This window comes from Malaclemys terrapin, chromosome 7, assembly GCF_027887155.1.
Source record: "Malaclemys terrapin pileata isolate rMalTer1 chromosome 7, rMalTer1.hap1, whole genome shotgun sequence".
NCBI classification, from domain to species: Eukaryota; Metazoa; Chordata; order Testudines; family Emydidae; genus Malaclemys; species Malaclemys terrapin.
The window spans coordinates 70,663,202-70,683,997 of record NC_071511.1 but is presented as its reverse complement, the minus strand read 5'-3'; the positions used below and the strand labels follow the sequence as shown (position 1 = coordinate 70,683,997).

At 43.1% G+C, this 20,796-nt stretch overlaps 1 protein-coding gene across 1 annotated transcript; it reads right to left on the bottom strand.

The window, feature by feature from the left end:
• Positions 1-7,249: 7,249 nt before the first annotated feature.
• LOC128841239 (mannose-binding protein-like) lies at positions 7,250-20,566 on the bottom strand. Its single transcript, XM_054036105.1, is given in 6 exon segments — positions 7,250-15,770; positions 16,643-16,747; positions 17,799-17,846; positions 17,849-17,922; positions 18,529-18,630; positions 18,632-20,566. Coding segments are annotated over 6 exon segments (864 nt in total). The 5' UTR covers positions 18,793-20,566; the 3' UTR covers positions 7,250-15,396.
• Positions 20,567-20,796: the final 230 nt, after the last annotated feature.

The window sequence follows — 20,796 nt, the reverse complement described above, 5'->3', positions numbered from 1 at the left end:
TACTGTATCTAAAGCTGCCCAGGTCCAGAGCCTCCCATCCCTTACTTTTCATTTTAAATTCTAGTGGGATCCACATACCTCCCTTGCTAGGCTTCAGATAGAGAGGTGCACCATCCATTTAGTTCCCCCCCCCCCCCAATTCCTTCTTTGGGGGAGAGCCCAGGGCTGGGGCAGCAGGGGAGTGCAGGTGGGGGCCAGAGCTGGGGCAGCAGGGGGTGTGTGGGGGGGCAAAAAACCTAGAGCTGGCTCTGTTCCTACCATTCAAAGCAAGCTGCAGATTTCAGTTCCATACTCCTTTCCCACACCCTTTCCTGTTGCTAGTGGCCAAGTGCCAGCAATGCCCCTCTGCCATGTACATTGGCCAAACTGGACAGTCTCTACGCAAAAGAATTAATGGACACAAATCTGACATCAGGAATCATAATACTCAAAAACCAGTGGGAGAACACTTTAACCTGTCCGGGCATTCAGTGACAGACCTGCGGGTGGCTATCTTACAACAGAAAAACTTCAAAAACAGACTCCAACGAGAGACTGCTGAGCTGGAATTGATATGCAAACTAGATACGATCAACTCAGGACTGAATAAGGACTGGGAATGGCTGAGCCATTACAAACATTGAATCCATCTCCCCTTGTAAGTATTCTCACACTTCTTATCAAACTGTCTGTACTGGGCTATCTTGATTATCACTTCAAAAGTTTTTTTCCCCCCCTCTTACTTAATTGGCCTCTCAGAGTTGGTAAGAGAACTCCCACCTGTTTATGCTCTCTGTATGTGTGTGTGTGTGTATATATATATATATATATATATATATATATATATCCTCAATATTTATTCCACTCTATATGCATCCGAAGAAGTGGGCTGTAGTCCATGAAAGCTCATGCTCTAATAAATTTGTTAGTCTCTAAGGTGCCACGAGTACTCCTGTTCTTTTTTCTGGGAAATGTAGTTCTTTCCCTGCTCCAGGGCTGGCTCTATAGGCAGGGAGCTAACCAAGGAACTACAGCTCCCAGGGCTCCCTGTTGGTTCTCAGCTCCCATGCAAATCTGCCACCCCAAGCAACTGCTTGCTTTGCTGGTGCCTAGAGCCAGCCCTGCTCATTCCTCACAAGGGCTAGAAACTTATTTTTAATCTGAAATGAAAATGGAGATTCTCACTACTGCATCAGCAGCTGTGATTTTAAGATAACCACCACATATCAAACATACATTACAATCTAAAATTGTAGCATAACATCAGCATTTCTATACTTTAGCACAGGGGTTCTCAACTTTTTTTATCTTTCTGATGCCCCCCACAAACATGTGATAAAAACTCCAGGTCCCACCTGTGCCACAACAACTGGTTTTCTGCATATAAAAGCCAGGGCCGGCATTAGGTGGTAGCAAGCAGGGCAATTGCCCGGGGCTCCATGCCATAGGGCGCCCCATGAAGCCAAGTTGCTCAGGCTTCTGCTTCTACCCAGGGTGGCAGGACTCAAGGCTCCAGGCATCAGCCCTGCATGGCAGGGCTTAGGCTTAGGCTTTGTGCTCCGGGCCCCAGTGAGTCTAACACTGTTCCTGCTTGGCGGACCTCCTGAAACCTGCTTGCAACCCCTTAAGGGCCCCTAGGCCCCTGGTTGAGAACCACTGCTTTAGCACACATGTAAAAACTAGTGAGCATGCCCAGTAAGTACCACACCCTGCTTAGAGGAGTCAGAATGGCCTAGAAGATAGAGCACTGGAGTAAGACTCAGGAGACCTGAGGCCTTGGCTCTGCTACTGGGTGATATTGGGCACTTCACTGCCCTGTGCCTTGATTTCCCCACTGTAAAATAGGAATAAAGATACTGACCGCCTTTGTAAAGTGCTTGGAGAACTACTGCTAACCAGTGCCATAGAAGAGCTAGCCCTCCTAGCTGCGTCACCTTGCCCTGCTCACTTCATGTGTGCAGGGGCACAGAATTCGAACAAATCCATTCCTGCTCCCATGGCTTCTCCTGCTTCCTATACAGAAAAAAAAGGCTGCATTATAGAGCCTGTGGGTTACACTACCATTCTGACTGTAGCATTTTTCATAGGGTTACATACGTCCTCTTTTTCCCCCAGACATGTCTGGCTTTTCAGCACTCAAACCCCCGTCCGGGGGGAATTGCCAAAAAGCAGAACATGTCCGGGAAAATGGCGGCTCTGCTCCTCCCCTGACTCTTCAGCTCTGTTTAAGAGCTGAGCGCTACGGGCTTTGGGCAGCCCCCATACCTCCGGACCCTGTGCCACCGGAGCCCAGGAGGGGAAGTGCCTGGCTGGGGGCGCAGGGTCCGGAGGCAAGGGGGCTGCCTGAAGCCCAAGCACTACCGGCTTCATGGTTTGCTGGGCAGCCTCCAGACCCTGCACCCCCGGCTGGGTGCTTCCCCTCCCGGGCTCCAGCTGCGCTGGGGAAGCGCCGGCCGGGGGCGCAGGGTCTGGGGGCTGCCCGGCAAACCGTGTGGCTGGGAGGGAGGAGGGGGCGGAGTTAGGGCGGGGAAGGGGCGGTGTTGGGGCAGGGCTGGGGGTAGGGAATGGGCGGGGTCAGGGCCCATGGAGGGTCCTTTTTTTATTTGCTAGATATAGTAACCCTAATTTTTCACCCACTTTGCCCAGATGTGACTGACTTTGCAAGGTAGGAAAGAATCAAGCCCAAGGTGTTTCTTAAAACTTATCTAGATTAAGGAGCTACAAGTTTTGAGATGTCCATATTTTTATATTCAAAGTATTTGGGCTGTCTACCTTAAAGGACCTTGCAGCAGGGTAATACCTTGAGTTAGTAACCCCTGAAGGCCTATCCCAGGGCTAGAGTGTAGCTGCCTGTTTAGCAAGTGCTCAGGGGAGGGGTTGGGAGAGGGAGGAGAAGCACAGAGCACAAGGAACCTTTCCCTTTGCATGCCTCAAGCTGAAGCCAGGGGAGTACTTTAGGGAGTAAAGGGATTGCCTCCAGCATTACATCTCTGGGGGTACACACCACATTCAAGAGGGGAAGGTGGAGCAACATGTGCTTGGATATGGATTTTGCATAGTGCCTCAGTGAGCTCCCTCTGAATTGGTGCGGCTATGCCCCATCTCCTACTCTGGAGTGTGTCTAAAAGTCACAATTTACATCCAAGTGAGCTATTTGGATTTTTGACTGCAGTCACTATAGAGAGGGCAGCAGGACTGAATTGCCAAACCTCCCGCCTTTCTGATTGCCTTGCCAAGGAGCTTCTTTGGGATCTTTTCAAACACAAACCACAAGGTAGGGTGGGATATTATTTAGGCTAGGTCTACACTACCCGCCTGAATCTGCGGGTAGAAATCAACCTCTCGGGGATCGATTTATCGTGTCCCATTGGACGCGACAATCGATCCCCGAATCGACGCTCTTACTCCACCAGCGGAGGTGGGAGTAAGCGCCGTCGACAGGAAGCCGCAGAAGTCGATTTTGCCGCCGTCCTCACAGCGGGGTAAGTCGGCTGTGATACGTCGAATTCAGCTACGCTATTCACGTAGCTGAATTTGCGCATCTTAAATCGACTCCCCCCTGTAGTGTAGATGTACCCTTAGAGATGTAAACAAGCAGGACTAGTTAAGGACTGTAGCACCTTCATTTGCCAAAGCATCTAGGGAACAGGAACTCAAACACAAGCAAAGCAACATAGGGCAGCTTGGGGGATCTGAAAGGAACCCAAAGCTGTCATGAGATCTGACTAATATAGTTTACTATAAACACACACACACACACACACACTGCTCCTGTTAGGGCTGCAATCAGAGATACCAAAATATAACCACTGCTGTATTCCTGAGCTGACCAAGGTCCTGAATGAGCAACGCTGCTGAGCACATGCCTAACTTTACCACTAGGCTCACTGAAGTCAAATGGAATTACTCATTTGTTTGAAGTTAGGCACATGCTTAAGTACCTTGCTGAATCGGAGGCCACGGGCATTCTGTACTAAAGGAGGAGAGAATAAGGAGTTCAGTGGTTCCAATAATTTTCTCAGTGGTTGGATGCTCATTCCACACCAAACTTCAGCTGTTTGAAGTTTCCCCATTGTGAAGTGGTCTCCAGTGCTGGAATGACGGTGGTGGGCACCATGGGGAAGAGCAGTTACACAGCAGCATCTTTCTCCCACTGAAGACCTGCCAGAAGCCTCTTGCAGGAACAATGTACAAGCTCATCAATATGGGATCAAAATGTGTCACTAGCTGGACACATTCAAGAAACATTCCTCCACAGTCTTCTCCCCTGAAGCAGAGAGCTGAGTGTTGAACATTACTGCTGCTTGAAACAGCTTCAGGGTCACAGAACATGAAGAGAAAGTTAACTGCAGGTGCCATAGGATAAAACTAAGCCCCAGGAGCCAATTAGGATGACCAGACAGCAAATGTGAAAAATCGAAACAGGGGGCGAGGTTAATAGAAAAAGACCCAAAAATCAGGACTGTCCCTATAAAATTGGGACATCTGGTCACCCTAGAGCCAATACATCTGATCTGGCTATGCTGCCAGCACTGAAGGGTTTGGGAGAGTGCTTCTTAAAGGCAAAAGGCTGCGTCTTGGCTGATTTCTAGAGGGTCTACACCAGGGATCGGCAACCTTTGGCACGTGGCCTGCCAGGGTAAACACCCTGGTGGGCCGGGCCGGTTTGTTTACCTGCCACATCTGCAGGTTCAGCCGATCGCGGCTCCCACTGGCTGTGGTTTGCCGCTCCAGGCCAATGGGAGCTGCGGGAAGCAGCAGCCAGCACATCCCCCAGCCTGCGCCGCTCCCCGCAGCCCCCATTGGCCTGGAGCAGTGAACCACAGCCAGTGGGAGACACGATTGGCTGAACCTGCAGACGCGTCAGGTAAACAAACCTGTGTGGCCTGCCAAGGTGCTTACCCTGGCAAGCCATGTGCTAAAGGTTGCCGATGCCTGGTCTACACTATCTTGGACTATTGGTCAATCCTTCATCTGCAGATGAGGCTTCTTTGTGCAGTGGTGCTAAGCTGACACCATGCAAATGATGCAATTTCTGTTGCAGTAAAGCCATGGAGTTTTGAGAATAAGTTGCCTTCTTCCACATGTTTTCAGATGAAACAGCAGCATAGGGTCCAAAGGGATGGTGCTTCATTCCCTTCCACAACAGGAAACATGCCATAACAGACCGATCAACTTTCTTGATGCCCTAGGGATAATCAACTTTTTCTGTGAATCATTTATATTTTGAAATGGATAATATTTGGTGGATTAAATTAGCTGGTGCCTATGGTATTTGCAGCTTATAAATGAAACAGTTTTCTATTTGTCTTGCAATTTTAAATTTAGAATAAATGCTTTCAAAATACGGGGGGGAAAAGAGCATTGCAGGTGCTTTCTCCAATGTGACAAGATAGTTCCCCCTAAGCCTGCATTCAGCTCCAAACTATGCACCCTCTGTAGAAAGCCAGCCCCAGTAACTGATTAACAAATGCTGCTCTCAGGCTGAATTACACAGGAACTCCTGTGCAGGTATATCAGCCAGTCATATTGTCACTAATTATAACCACCTCATTAAGTGCTATTATAGCAAATACAAATTCATTTATAATTAATGAACAATTAAGTGGTCATCAGGGACTCTGCATTAACCCTCCTGACAGCTAGTAGAAACCAAGCTCAAAAGCTCTCCCCCTCCTCTCTGTTGCTTAAGATCCGCTAAAAATAGCAGACCTACAGTGGGCAGTGAAAAGGTCAGGACTCTGGACACAGCTGATAGTGCTTGAATGCATGCTGTTAGTGGTTTAGGAGTTTCAAGTAATAACTATTAATGAACATGCCAGTTACTATTTTCCATACTCTCCATAATCCTGAAATTATTTTGTCTATTTTGAAAAGGACAGCCTGCTATCAACCAACAATATGACAGAGGTTCACTGAATTCATCAACACAGCTATGTTATCACGTTTGTTTAGTGGGAAGTCTGCAGATCTTCTGGGCCAAATTATACTCACTAATACCTATGTATAGCCAGAATAATTCCATTAAAGCCATTTGAAATACTCTAAATTTACACCAGAGCTGGGCCTGTTATTAGCAAAGGCAAGACGGAGGATCCCCCAGAAGAAGCTGGCTGTGGCATGTCTGAGATGAGGAGCTGCTATCCCCAGAGGAGGCAATCTCAAGCAGAAGACAAAGAACCTCTAAGAGATGTCCAGAACAAGAGAAGTGGGATCAAACCCAAGCCCAAGAGATCAAAGACTTCAACGCCCTCAGAGAGAAGTTGATTGAAGGGTTCTCTCAGATGACAGATCCAAGAAATAATACTTATACCTGCAGCTGAGTGAGCCATTGATTTTTCAGTGTTGGTGTCTGACTGAAAAAATACACTAAAAAAGGAGGTTATTTTCTAACCAACTGATTCTCCCTCCCATTTTTTCTAGACAAAATGAAAAACCAATAAATAAATTGTTCTGGTCAGACTAACCAATTAGAAAATGTTGATTCAAATAGACATTTCATTTTCAAATGAAAGGTCAAAACATTTCATCTTGTAATTTTTTTAATTTCCACATTTTTGAAGTGGTTGTTGTCAAGTTGCTTTTCCAGCTGAAATTAGCCAAATTTGCAAATTGTTTTGGTGCCCTGACAAATGCATGGCATGTTTACTATCCACTGAAATATTTTTGACCAGCTCCACTTTCACCCATTAGCTGCACTACTCTAACATTTTTTTCTCTGACACGTTTTGCCCTTGGAGTGTTTTTGTAGCTGTCTGCAGTCTAGACTCATCTGTTTTTGCAGAAAACATCTTATTCTTTTGTTAATGCACAATGTTAATGTGTGGTGTGTTTAGTACAGAAGCAATTTCATCTTATGGTTACAAGAAGCTTGATACGTTTTGTGATAGGTTGGATCACAGAAACCCCCTTGGGAGCTGCCACCTGATGTGCAAAGACTACCTCTGCTCCTGTTTTCCCTGCCAGCTTAGGACTTCAGCACTCTGTCTTGCTGGGCCAGACACTTCCGTCTGCTCCAACACAGACCCAGGGTCTGAATCACTTGCCCCAAAGCTGCAAGTTTACCTGAAGACAGCTCAGGTAAGTGTGCTTGTCTCTAGCACTCAGATGCTCAACTCCCAATGGGGTCTAAACCCATATAAATCCATTTTACCCTGCATAAAGCTTATGCAGGGCAAACTCATAAATTGTTCGCCCTCTATAACACTGATAGAGAGAAATGCACAGTTGTTTGCTCCCCCGGTATTAATACATACTCTGAGTCAATTACTAAATTGAAAGTGATTTTATTAAATACAGAAAATAGGATTTAAGTGGTTCCAAGTAGTAAGACAGAACAAAGTAAGTCACCAAAATAAAATAAAATGCGCAAATCTATGTCTAATCAAACTAAATACAGATAAGATCCTCACCAGTTCCAGAACGCTCCTTTTTACAGGCTAATCTCCTTTTAGCCTGGTTCCAGCAATCACTCACACCCCCTGTAGTTACTGTCCTTTGTTCCAGTTCCCTTCAAGTATCCTGGGGGGGTGGAGAGGCTCCTTCCTTAGCCAGCTGAAGACCAAATGGAGGGATCTCCCATGTGTTTAAATAGACTCTTGTGGGTGGAGACCCCCCCCTCCCTCCTATGCAAAGTCCAGCTCCAAGATGGAGTTTTGGAGTCACCTGGGCAAGTCACATGTCCCTGCATGACTCAGTCTTTACAGGCTGAAGCCATTGTCCACATGGTATCTTGCATGTCTTCAGGAAGACTTCTTAAGTGGATTGGAGCATTCCAAGATGCATTGTTCTCCAAGTGTTTCCTGATCAGGTACTTAACCTGGCGAATTCCTTCCTAAAGAAGCTGACCAAATGCCTCACAAATCTTACTTAGAAACCAAGCAAGCATACAGCCCATATTCTTAACCTCAAGTAGAAAATGATATATCTGTACAAATAGGATGAATAGATATAGTAGACCATAACCTTTATGGAGATATATTACATGGCACAGGCAGCACAAAACATATTCCAGTTATGTCATACATACATTTATAAGCACCCCCTCCCCATAAAGCCTTATGGGGTACACTGTCACACCCTCCCCCTGAACTTACTGCCAGAGACTTGGACACTGTCCATGGCGGAGGCAGTACCTGTAAAATTTCTGTTTGTCTTTGGTCACACTCCTTTTCAGTACCTTGAAACCATATGATGTCACTCCTAGGGGTTCTAGCCCATTTTGGGGTTCCTGGTCCCCAGATGCTTGCAAACAGGTTGGGATGTAGTATTGCTAACAGAATGCAGACAGCAATATCTGTTAAAGTGGAGGTGTCTGGGCATTTAGCCACCAATGCCATGAGGTGGTGTGCCTCAGTTTTCCCTTCTACACAGCAGCATGGGCCTGTTATGCTTTTGCTGCTTTTTACAGGTATGGGCTGTAAAGTAACATGCTGGTGGGGCTGTGTTGTCACCATCCCCACCATGTATAACAGCTTCTTCCACAAATTAGGTATGTCCCACATCTTTAAAGGGTTTACCACTAGTGTGAATTCTTTTGTTTTATCCCATAGGTGAATTAGCAAAAGACACAAGGTTAACAGCAAATCTACGATGGACAGGCTTCGTTCACTGAATTTGACTTGTTTAGCATCTATTGCTTTTTCCCAGTTGTCTGTGCTCTCTGGTAGACACTGTGATGCAGATTCTTCTGCCTCTTTGAGGAAGACTTTTAGTTCAGGCGTGTGCTTGGGTCTTTGGCCAGGAAAGGGCCATGCTTCCTACAACCATGCTTGCCCTCGGCCCCTCCCTCTAGAGTTTGTCTGGGCTGGGCCCCACTCCCTTGTGAAGTTCCTCCCATGCAGAGATTCTCTCCCCCCCCCCCCCCCCCTGTCTTGGAGCGAGAGTTTTATCTCTTGCAAGTGTAGCAAGAACATCTTTCCCTGGAGTGCTCTGGACCCCTTTGGGCATCCCACTTTGTTTCCAATGGGTCAGCTAGATGGACCCCCTCCCCATAAAGCTTTATGGGGTACACTGTCACATTTCTAACAATATTGAATATTTCATTGTATTGAGCAAATCATCCCAAAAACCTCACTAAGATTAATTTGCATTCCACGTCCATATAGGACTCTCCAGGCACATTGTCATTTACATTGCAATTAGGGGATATTGAATTGCAAAATGAATTTCACAGGTCACACAGTTTAAAGAGGCAAAGTAATTGTTTGGTCAGCCTTTAGTTACTGAGAAAAAACTCAGAGTATAAAAGTTGTGCAGCAGTCCCCCATTATTAAACCAGCAAAGGTTATATGTAATTATGGGTGAGACGGGATTAGAAAATGGAGCATTCCATTTTAATTAAAATATTCTCTATAAATTATATTTAAAAAGCTTTACATTTCTCTTAAGGATGATGATATTTATTTTCCACATTTACTGTTCCCTAATTATTCCAAATCACAAAACTTATGATTCTATAATTTTTATTTGGTTAAAAAAAATAGAGAATATAGATTCATTTTAAGGAATGGATGGTAAGCAGGGAATTCTGAAATTGTCACTCTATTTATGGTTTTTGCTCCTTCACTTTTAGAAATTTCAAATCAAGATCTTTTTTAACAAAGTATGAATTTAAAAAATAAGAGAGACATCTTATAGGCAAATACCTCAAGAGATAAGATGGCTCCTATCGTTCGCAGATATGAGTCTTTTGCTCACACAAATGGATTTCTCATGTCTGTCACTTGTGTGTGGCATATTTTAGATTATCTTTGATGCTCATTGCGGGAAACTGGATGGTTCAGATGTTTGGCCAGGGGAGATGGAACCATTCACATTTTCTGCAAGATACCTGTCCAAATATAGCACTGATCAGTAACTGAAAGTTGGTGCTAGCTAATGCCTGACAAATAGCCTATTGGATATATAATATGTGGATCATCTTTGTTAAACTCCAAGTGAACAGGTCACAAAACCCACCACAATGCTCTGGAGTCAGTCTCAGATGAGCGATCAAATTACTCTCTGATCCCTGTAGCCGGGAGAACATTCATATCCATAGAATGTCTCTTTCTTGACATAAATATCTGAGGCCTGTCTTTTAGGGACTGAAGTCTTTCCTTCATTTTCATATAAATATTAACTAAAAACCTCACACAAAAAACTTTTAAAAGCCCTAGTTTTCATAGCTGCAGGACACCAATTAATGAAGAAAAGGAACACGTTTCACTTGAGAATTATCAAGTTGTGTTATTGTAACAGTGGTGACTCACCCCAGCAGCACCTCCTGCTGATGACATCTAGGAATTAGCTCATTCCAGCTCCAGAGGACCTTCTGCAGGCCAGTGATCTGCCTGTCCTCTGGCCCCCATGTCCCTCCCTGGACCCCACTGCCCTTTTACCTGGGATGTTGCCCCCTGGCAGTAACCCCTCAGTCTTAGGGTCTCCCCTCCCAAGGGAACCCCGACCCACAATCCCCACCTCATCTCAGTAGAGGGCTACTGCCAGTCATCATCTAGCCCCCCACTCTGGGGCAGACTGCAGTATCAGCCTACTCATCACTGGCAAGGTTGGGTTTGGACCTCCTGCCCTGGCCTACCCCAAGCTGCCCTCTGCAACCCCCAGTACCTCTTGGCCTTCTGCCTGGGGCTTTCCAGGCTGGAGCTCCCCAGCTTTTACGCAGCCCTGCTCCACTCAGGTACCCTGTCTCTAACACCCTGCAGCCAGGCCCATCTCCCTCTAAGCACAGAAAGAAACTGTTTGAGCTCCTCACAGCCTTTTTATACAGGCCAGCTGGGCCTGATTGGAGCATGGCCACAGCTGAGCCCACTTTCCCCAATCAGCCCAGGCTTCTTCTGGGCTGTTTTAAGCCCTTCAGGGCAGGAGTGGGGTAACCACCCTGCTACAGTTACCAATGATGACAAGGAAAATATAATGCAGATCTGCATATGCTTTAGAAAATGTATAACCTTCTCCAGTACCAATAATTACCGTTCTACTGCTGTAATGTGCCTCCCTGTGGCCTGATCTGTGCAAAAAAAGATTTCACTAGTCATAATAATAAAGAAGATATAAAATTAATACCACAATGGCTGCTACTGTATTATGGAAGAGGATAGGATTGCTACAGAATAGTGGATTTAGACTTGGTTGGAAGTAGAAGGATACTGCTAAAAGAGAATCTGCTCAGAATTTTCAACAACTTAATATTTGCTACTTTTTGTTTCCCTGAGACAACACACATTTTTAAGCAATAATTCACAGTTTCATTATTTGTCTCTTATTCCTTCCTTCATGGCCTCTCTGACTCTGTTTTTCAGATCCAGTGTTAGCAGTGAGGAAATGTAGTATTCTTTCACATTCTATTCTAGTCTACAAAACATACCAAAAGGCCCAGAGTGGAGAGATCTGTACACAGTGCATATTATAAAAAAACAATATTAGATGAATAGCATACAAACATGTCTATCTATCAAACTGGACAGATATACATATGTATCTTAATGTAACTCTAACATGACGTATTTCACATACAAGTCAACTGACAAGGGCCAGTTTGTGCTTTTGGGTGATGATTCTGTCCCTTAAGTGTAACACAGAAATCACTTTAGCTGGGAATACGTGTCCTTCATTTTTCCAGTTGTCTCATCCTTGAAAAGAGAGAGTTACACTATGGTTTATGGCTGAGTCTAATGCTATTTAAAGTTTTTCCTAAAGCCAGGTTACTATGTAAGACTCTTAGAAAAAGGTTTCTAGCCTTCCTGGTTGCAGAGGAAAGGTTGAAAATATTAAACTTAAGGGCTCAGAACGTAGAAGGCAAATAAAGAGAACCCTAAACATATTATTTAAAAAATATGATTTTAAAGCTAATCCAATGAGTTTTTGGATCTTGACTCATGATTTTTGAATGCTTGGGGTTAGCAATACTGCTGTTGAGAAGGGAGGGCTTTGTGAATTTCAACTAGCTTTGTAACTTAAAACACTTATATATTTTGAGAGGCTGACAAACCTTCAGACTTCCAAAGTGTTGATTATCTGGCTATATTATCTGAGAAGAAAAGTCATATTCAAATTCCTTCCCCAAGAGAAAGGTGTAGTTGGGTACTTCCTTTCTGGCTGACTGGTTTGGAAGTACAACATTTTGCATATACATGTTATGTGTTATAATGCCACCTAGCGGTAAGAGTGCAACAGGAGTGGAGTGAAGATAGTTGGCATGAGTTTGCGTTTGTTCAAGTGCGTGGATCCAGATTCCCAGGAGGATTTTACTAGAGGATTTTGTCTGAAGATGGGTTAAAAATTAAGGGCCGAGTCTTATAAAAACGTACTACCAAGTGATTGGAATAGTCCCGTTGAAAGGACGAGTGAAGTCAGTGGGGCTATTTCTGTTTGTTAGGCTATGACCCTGATTCAGCAAAAGACTGAAGCATTTGCTTAAAGTTAAGCATATTCTTAAGTACTTTCCTGAATAGGAGCCCTAGAGCTTGATTTTCTGAGCTGGTGAGCACCCATATCTCCCACTGATTTTAGTTGGAATTACAGGTGTTTGGCACCTTGGAGAATCAGGACCTAAATCTGGCAGTGTTTGCAGGATTGGAGTTTACTCTTTGAAAGGGAAAGGAATGTATTAGGTGCCATATGAATGTCTCCATAGTAGCGAATGTTGCTGGTGATTTTCAGTGTCAGTTGCTAGTCTAACAAGGTATCTTAGACAACTGTGCTTTCAGAACCCTTGTACATTAAGTTCTGTTAAGAGATAAGAATAGCATTTTGTGCTGTCTGGGGCTGTCTTACCCCTTAGTCAGCAGGAGCTGCTCAGTGTCCTTCTGCAGCCTTCTTCTGTTGGTAGGGCAGTTCGCTCTCTGGCCAAACTAAAAAGTACTCCCCTTCCAGGGTATACAAGTCCAAACAGAAAACCGCACCAGTCAAACACAGTGCTGGGCTTCAGAAAGAGTCCTTTCTATTTTGGTTGTGGGGGTGCCCATTCATCACTTTCAGGAGGCACCACTGATATGTAGGCGAGCTCGCAATCTAACTACATGCTACGTCCCCAACACCCCAATTAATGAAGCAGTCATCTGCTTCAGCTTCAAACATCCACTTCATTCTTCCTACACAGGTTGTCTTGTCTGCTTCTAAAATAAATAAAGTAAAGAAAAACATAACAGCCATAGCTGTGAGACTCAGTCCAATGGTACAGTCCTCTGACAGGACTGCAGTAGTCCTCATTTCAGCCCCCTGTGTGTGTCAGTCCTGAGACCTGCTCAGCTCTGATGTCTCCTCAGGCTGGGGAGAGGAAGAGCTGGACAATTCCTGCTTTTTTCTGGACAAGACCAAACGTTGGTCAGTCTTCATGCCCAGAAACTAATTAAGGAAACTTTTTCCTTAATTACCAAACCCAGCAAGTTTGACAGGGTGTGACAAAGTCTATGCTTGGCTCCCTTTGCAGGGAATTAACCTTCTCTGAATAATCCAGCAAGGGGTGTGATCACCTCATTACAGTGCATACTGGGTGAAAGTTTTCCCTATGCAGAGGGCCAGCAATAGCCTCTGAGTCACTTAAATCACATTTAGGCCATTTCGAGAATTATGAGGGAGTCAAGCCCTTGGATGTAATGTAACAACATTGAGAGTCTCCTGCCTTCTGCTGCATTCAAATGGTGAGCTGCATTTTCTGTGTGTCAAACTAGATTGTCAAAAAAGCATCTTCCTCTTGGATTGTAATTTTGATTACACATAGGACACATTTAAATGTATTTTAATGTTATATTCTTCTTTTGACCAGATACAGCACTTAAGATCTGTCTTATAGCATGTTGCAGTTTTCCCTAGCTGCATGGAAAACTATGAAAATGGTTAATGCTCTAGGAATACTCTGCATGTTAATGATTTTTGTTATGGAGCATAAGGATGCATAGGACATAATGGCATTCAAGCGTCTATGTGACAATTATTTCAATTTTTAGTACTAGAGTAAACACACATTAGGAGCCATGACATCACTAAAGGCTGAAATCACATAGGATCATGAACATTATGCACTGCCAGTTATTTACATACAAAAAGGGACAAGAATGTACCAATAACATGATGTAGTAAGAGTGCTCCAAGCTTGCATCTTAACTCTAAGCTGAGAACTGTGATTGTTCCTAGAGAGAAGAACCACGGGATGCTGGTTCATTAGCAAAGGCTTTCCTCGTGCTTAATTACACAGGAACCCCGAAGAAGGTACATCGACCAGCCATCTGAGCACCACTCATTAGCAATAGTACCATTACATTCAAGGCAACTTAATTCCTAATGAATGAACAATTACCTTTAAGTTTTCATTAGGGAATTCAAGTCTGAATCTCTCTATGACAAGGAGAAAACAACTGTCAAGAAGCTCTATTTCTGGTTACTCTTTAGGGGAATGTCCTGTGTGTACAAAGCTGTTCAGAACAAACTGTGACTGTTTCTAGGTTGTGTGGGGACAGAGGAGGCCTTTCTGCCTGACCACAAAACAAGCAATACTGCATAGTCACTCCCTAGTCACTCCCTGGGTATTTGAGTGGCTGCTTTGGTACATGGTCATCTGAACCAGTAACCATCGACAAAAAAACAAGCACTTCTTCCAGTGCAGGGTACCTGGGAGATGACAATACTTCAGGTTAGTACAGAAGCATGAGAGAGAATAAATAACTCTACAGGGGTTTGTCCCTAGATGACATATTATTTGAAGAAGAAAAACAATGACACCTATTCAACACCCTTCCCATCTTTTGAATATACTTCGCTCATGCCAGACACTGGAAATGTTATCACCTTTGCAGCCCTTTGTCATCCAGTTGTGATCTGCAGCTCTGGATCTGTTACACTCTATATACCCTTGCGATTAGACTAGATATAAAACTTCCTGAGCCCTGAATTAAACTCTGGGGCCCTTAGTCCATTAGTAGATCAGGGTGAATTCCAGCAAATAGATTTTTTTGTCAAAAATGTCAGTGATCCAAAACTATTTGAGAATTTGGGTCAAATTTGACAAATAGTAAAAAATGATTTTTTTAAAAGTTGAAACATTTTCATTTTGACCATGTCGAAATGTTTTGACATTTTGTTTCATAACAGTATTTCAAATTCAAATCTGAGCAATTGAAAAGTACCTGAAAACAATCAAATCCAAATGAATAACTTGAAAAAAAAATTATTGCAAGTTCACCAAAACATTCCAGTCAACGCTAAATGAAATTTTTTCAAGTTTTACAATGAGAGGGAAAATTAAAAAAAAATTAATTGGTGTCAGTTTGAATTTAACTCTCCCTCCAGCCCAGATTTTTCAGTTTAGTCACTGAACTGAAAAATCCATTATTTATTCAGCTCTACCAAGTAAGTCAATTGGAGCATTTCCATAGCTTTAAATGGACTTTGGAATGTGACAGAACGTATCATGGGAAAAGATTAAAATTCACAAATAATTAACATTTCTGAATTTGAACAAACTATGTCATTCCACTTTCCATTGTCATACATTGCAACACAGACTTCATTCTTGTTATCGTTTGGTTCTCCTGTGTTCCAGTTTGTGTAAGTTACAGGTTCTCCATTCAGATACAGAAATTTGCCTTCAGTTTGCACATCAGACATCCCTAAATACGCTTGTTCTGAATCCTTCAATATTTCTCGCAAGGCCGTGTTCTCAGCATGATTGTGTGGACAGGCGAGTGCAACTCCAGCTTTTGCACACAGGGATTTCCCATTTTTAAAAGAATCTTTTGTGCCTGTTGACATAAATGTTTTCTTACCAACACTCTTGACCCACCGCAAAGAAAAAACTAGAAACAAAGAGATAATTAAAATGAAAATTTTACATGCGTTATGGGGGAAGTTAATCTCACTGTAAGAATTTACCCACAAAACACTAGGCACATTAATTGCACTTTGTAAGTAACAAACAACACTTATACAAATAATGTGACTTCTGCCAGCATTATAGATGAAACTGTGCTAGCAGCAACTATTTGGAAACAGAACAGCAGCTAGCTGGTTTCTTGAATGATTTCCAGGACAAATATGAACGGAGATCTTTTGACTGAAAAACCATGTTATAAAATTGTACTGCAGAGAAAGGGAGATGAATACACAGTAGCATTTCCCTCTGTTGCACTAAAATGAGGGAAAATTCACCTCGGGCATATATGGTGGAAGAGCTAGTGAAGACAGGGAACTTATACTTTATTCACTGTGTCATCTAAGCCTGCTTAGAACAGATGAAGACAACCCACTCTCAGCAACCAGCTGAGCTCTTTCACCCAGGATGTCCCTATGGCAATGATGTCTAGGACCCTGTGCATTAGATGTCTAGGACCCTCCCATCACTGCTACAACCAGTGCAACTGAGCCAGTAGTAGTGCAGATGTTAGCATAGAGAAGACTCCTGGGAAATCACCTGTGTGGACATTTGCCCATGTAACAAAGCCCTTGCACAATAACTGGGCATGACTTAGTGATAACTGGATGTTGGCATGGCTGGGACTGTGAGGAATCTACACTGTCAAGGCAGGCTAGGATTGAAGCCCATTTGTTAGGGGCAGTGTGTGGGAGAAGGCTGTACAGTGTTTAAGCTGCTATTATCACCCCTTTACTTGCAAAGATTCCCCCCTCCCTCTCCTCACCCCAAAAATACAATCATGTAAACATATCTCACACTTTTGGTGTCTGCTAACGTCAGCTTGAAGAGTCTGGATGTTCTTTTCCAAAGCAGTCACTTGTCTTTGAAGAGCATCAAATGCTAAGAAAAACAGTTGGGGAGTCATGTAATAAATCATTGCAAAATTACCATACAATCATTGCCTTTGGACTGGCCAGTTGCCTAACTGCTACCGTATGGGTGGGCGGCATGATGCCCTAACCAGGGGTTGCCAGCTCCAAAAATATTCACAACATGACTACACCAGTGATAACTGATTTTTTGGTTCACTGGCAGTTTTGCAATTAAACAACAAGAAGAACAAAAATAAAAAACAAACAGATAAATAAACAATCCCCACATTTTGTGAAAAATGTGTTATTTTTAATGAAATTGAAGGAAAATTTAAAACAAAAAATCTGAACTTTCTTTTAAAAAGTGTGAAAACAAAACATTTCAGACTTTTTCAGAATTTGTTTGTTTTCCCCAAACAAAATAATTGAGTGAAATTGACACAGATTTGCAAAATGTTTTGGTTGACCTAAATCACCATTTTTTGTTGAAAAAAATTTTGGATGAAAAATTTCACCCAGCTCTAAAAATGACATCTTTGCTTTCTTCACTGGGAACCCAAACATCATTTCAAACTGGGTACTGGTACACACATACTAATCAGATGAGGATCTTCTCTCTGTCACTGGTCACCACTTCCACTTAATCAGAATCTGTCATCTGTGTGTGGGGATAGCTCTAGGGATTAATTTTTTTCCAGTTAGAATATTTTTTTAAAGTGTGTTTCTACAGAGTAACAAATGTGTTCCACACAAAGATGGAAAGCAAAGAGGAAACATGACTGGGAAGAGAAGCAAAAGGGGGAAAAATATCAGTTATCTTAAAAGAGGAGGAGATAAAACTAATACATGCCCCTCTGTAGGCAAAGGTGAGTCGTGTGAACACATTTCAGGGAATATTTCCATATTGCTTGGGTTTGTCCCCTGTTCTCCTATACAGTAGTTGTGACATGTCAATTACCATTTATTCTCCCCAAAGCTTTGGGAGAGCTCTTCACCCCCAGATAGTGATGAAAAGAAATACAGGACATTGCCATGAGCCTACCAAATTTCTGCATGCAAAATGTGACAACAGATATTGACCAGAATATCTGAGTCAGAGAGAGTCGACTTCTCACTTGCACTTTCTCCCTTTTGTCCTTTTTCACCTGTGGTCCTTGATCTCCTTTTGTTCCCTGAGGTCCTGCCTTTCCAGGGAAACCCTGCAAACCCCTCAGCCCTGCTCCTAGTGTTTGGTTAAAAAGAAATCAGTTAGCAAAAAAAAAAAAAAAATTTGATGAAAAATTCCCAACCAGCTCTACTGGGATATTCAAAATTGGACTGGACAAAGCATTCAATAATTAACTTTAGGAAACAAATCTGCTGTGAGATCTACAAATGAGCTCTAACTTTTGTTATTCTGTGAGAATAACTGTTAATCAACTATTCTTATTATAAATCACATATACATGGATAGCATTGTAAATGCATTACAGTGCTTTGTAAACATGGGCCCTGATCCTGCAAGCTGCTCTGTGCAAGCAGATCCCCACATCTGTAGAGCGCCTAGTAGAAATTAATGAGGCTCTGACTGGGCACAAGGGCCTGCCTGCATAGAACAGCCTGCAAGGCTTCTGCCAAAGCTAGAGGGGAAAGTGAAATTGATGGATGCTTTTTCTCATGATGGGGCATAAGAGCATACTTAAAAGCAGCCAGAGGAGAGAGAGAACATTTAAAGTTCCAAGAGAGAGACAAAATCAGAGACTGAGCCAGGGAAGGCAGAAGACAAAGGATGGGGACTGATAGACGGGTCACAGATATAATCTTGGTAAATGATTATAGTACTTTGTAACTTGGTCTCCCTTTTCTCCTTTGGGACCCTCTTTCCCATCTCTTCCATCTCTACCTGATAAACCATTGGTTCCGGGAGCACAACATTGAAGGACTGGGCAGGCATTCATGTTTATTTATATCCACACCTGATGATACCATCAATGCCACGGCCAGAACCAGAGCTTTGAAAGGCTGACAGAGATGCATTGTCAAGCCTGTAGATCTGTGACTAATAAAAAGGGAATAATCACATAAGTGTCTGTACGTAGGTTGTTCTATCATCATTGTGTAGGAGATACACCTCTGAGGTCAAGATTTTTAGGACCTGGTTCTCATTTGCACTAAGGCCCCTTACACCACACAAGCATTGTTAAAGATCCTTAAAAATAATGATGGCAGGATAGTAGTGAGGGGAGATTTCTGAGAGCTATTTGGGCCTTGTTGATTCATATTGTGAGCCGTGATTGGGACAGTGGAAGATTTGGAAGTTCAGTTCAAAGAAGCCCAATAAGAGCTACAAGATAAAGAATCTGGCAGGCCCCAGATTTAGTCAGTAGTCTGTTGTAGACTACATGATGAAGTCTATAGCAGACTGTAGATGTTAGACTGGGAAAATACCTATTAGAATAGGTCTTCCAATTCATTCTCCTGCCAGGTCATGAGCTTATTAGTGTTTTGTTCTCTCTTATTTTAAATGTAAAAGTACCAGAGGATTCATTCTCCTGAAGGACTCATATGGAATTTGAACTGAGGACTGCTCAAACCCAAAGCCAGAATTTAAACCAACCAGCTATTGTGCCTGAATGTGTGATTACGGCTCCACAGATATCAGGAGTGAAGTACATCTCATCACGTTCTTTTCCTCTACATAGCTACTCATCACTAATCCCAATGCAAATAAAAAATACATTAAAATACAGTGAGTTTGACTCATTGTTTCCACGTAGCTGCTGCCTGATTGCTTCCCAATTAATACTTGAAGAGCAATTGAGTTTTGCATGTAAATAAGGTATGTCGCTATCGCATTATCATTCCTGAAGTACTCTTGGATTCCATGTATGGTGACTCCAGGGAGCACATATCAAAGCGATGACAATAACAGAAGTCATTGTGTGGCTAACTCTCTGCAAAAGGTACTCACTAATTGAGCTTGATTAATGAGTCTCTAATTTGAAGCAATCAGGTCCAGGAATTAAAGTATTTTGTATAGAGCTGAAACAAACAGCAAACTGCCATGAATACCAGTTTACTTCAACTTTTAGTTCGTTGGGCCAAATACTGAAAGCCAGTGATTTTCCTCTCACATCTGCCAGTCAGTGTAAAATCAGGAGTAATGCCAGTTAAGTCAGTGAAGATCTAGTTAGTATAAAACTTGTGTAAGGGAAAAGAAAATCCAGCGCAATAGGACTTTTGCCATTAATGTCAGCACTGGATTTAGTGCTTTCTTTTTAAGCGTCACAAAAATTTATCCAATCCTTAGCCTGACTTCCATATTTCCTTTCCCCAAAGACTAATGCACAATCCTTCCACAGAGCTAGAAAGAAAAGTTACTTCTGGACCTACTTGTGGAGTACTGAGCTCCTTGGCACTAGCTGACAGATCACTGACCCCCAGAGCTAACAATGTGATCTAGGAAATCACAGCCTTGTTTCTTCCTGCTCTAACCATTAGGGCACATTTTGTTGGGAGGAGACATGACTCATGCATGATAATTTGCTAATCTTCCAACAAAAAGTGTTCCTCTCCAATCTTCACCAGCTTCCCATGCTCTCCTCCCTTCATCTCCAAACAAGGAAAGAATGAGAAATTAAGAGAAACAAGAAAAGTGAGCACTGAAGGAAAAACTCATTGCAACCCATTGTTTCAATAACAGCTGATGAGGCCATAAGGTAACAGTGAGGACAATTTCAAAATAACAAGTTATTCATCTCTCCAAAAAAGCCCTGATGCTGCCCCTCCAAAAATCGTCCCTCACCTACTCCCTCCCTTTGCTATTTGCCTGCTCATCTGCCAGTGCTTAAGACTCCTTCTGATGTTTTGCAGCTTGCTTGCCCTGGCATCCCACACATACGTACCCTCTTATTCGGTTCTCTGCTGCTCCTTTGTTCCTCTCATCTCCATACACGGAGAGTTGAAGTGCCTGCCTAGCTACTGCAAAATGGTGTTAAGACTCTCCAGCTGGTCCCATCTCTCCCTGTGCAGCACCCCAGAAAAGTCCTGAAGATTTTCTGCCCCAACACCCCTGCTGATGGTTTAGGTAAGAAGCACAAATGGCTGCTCTTCTTGTGT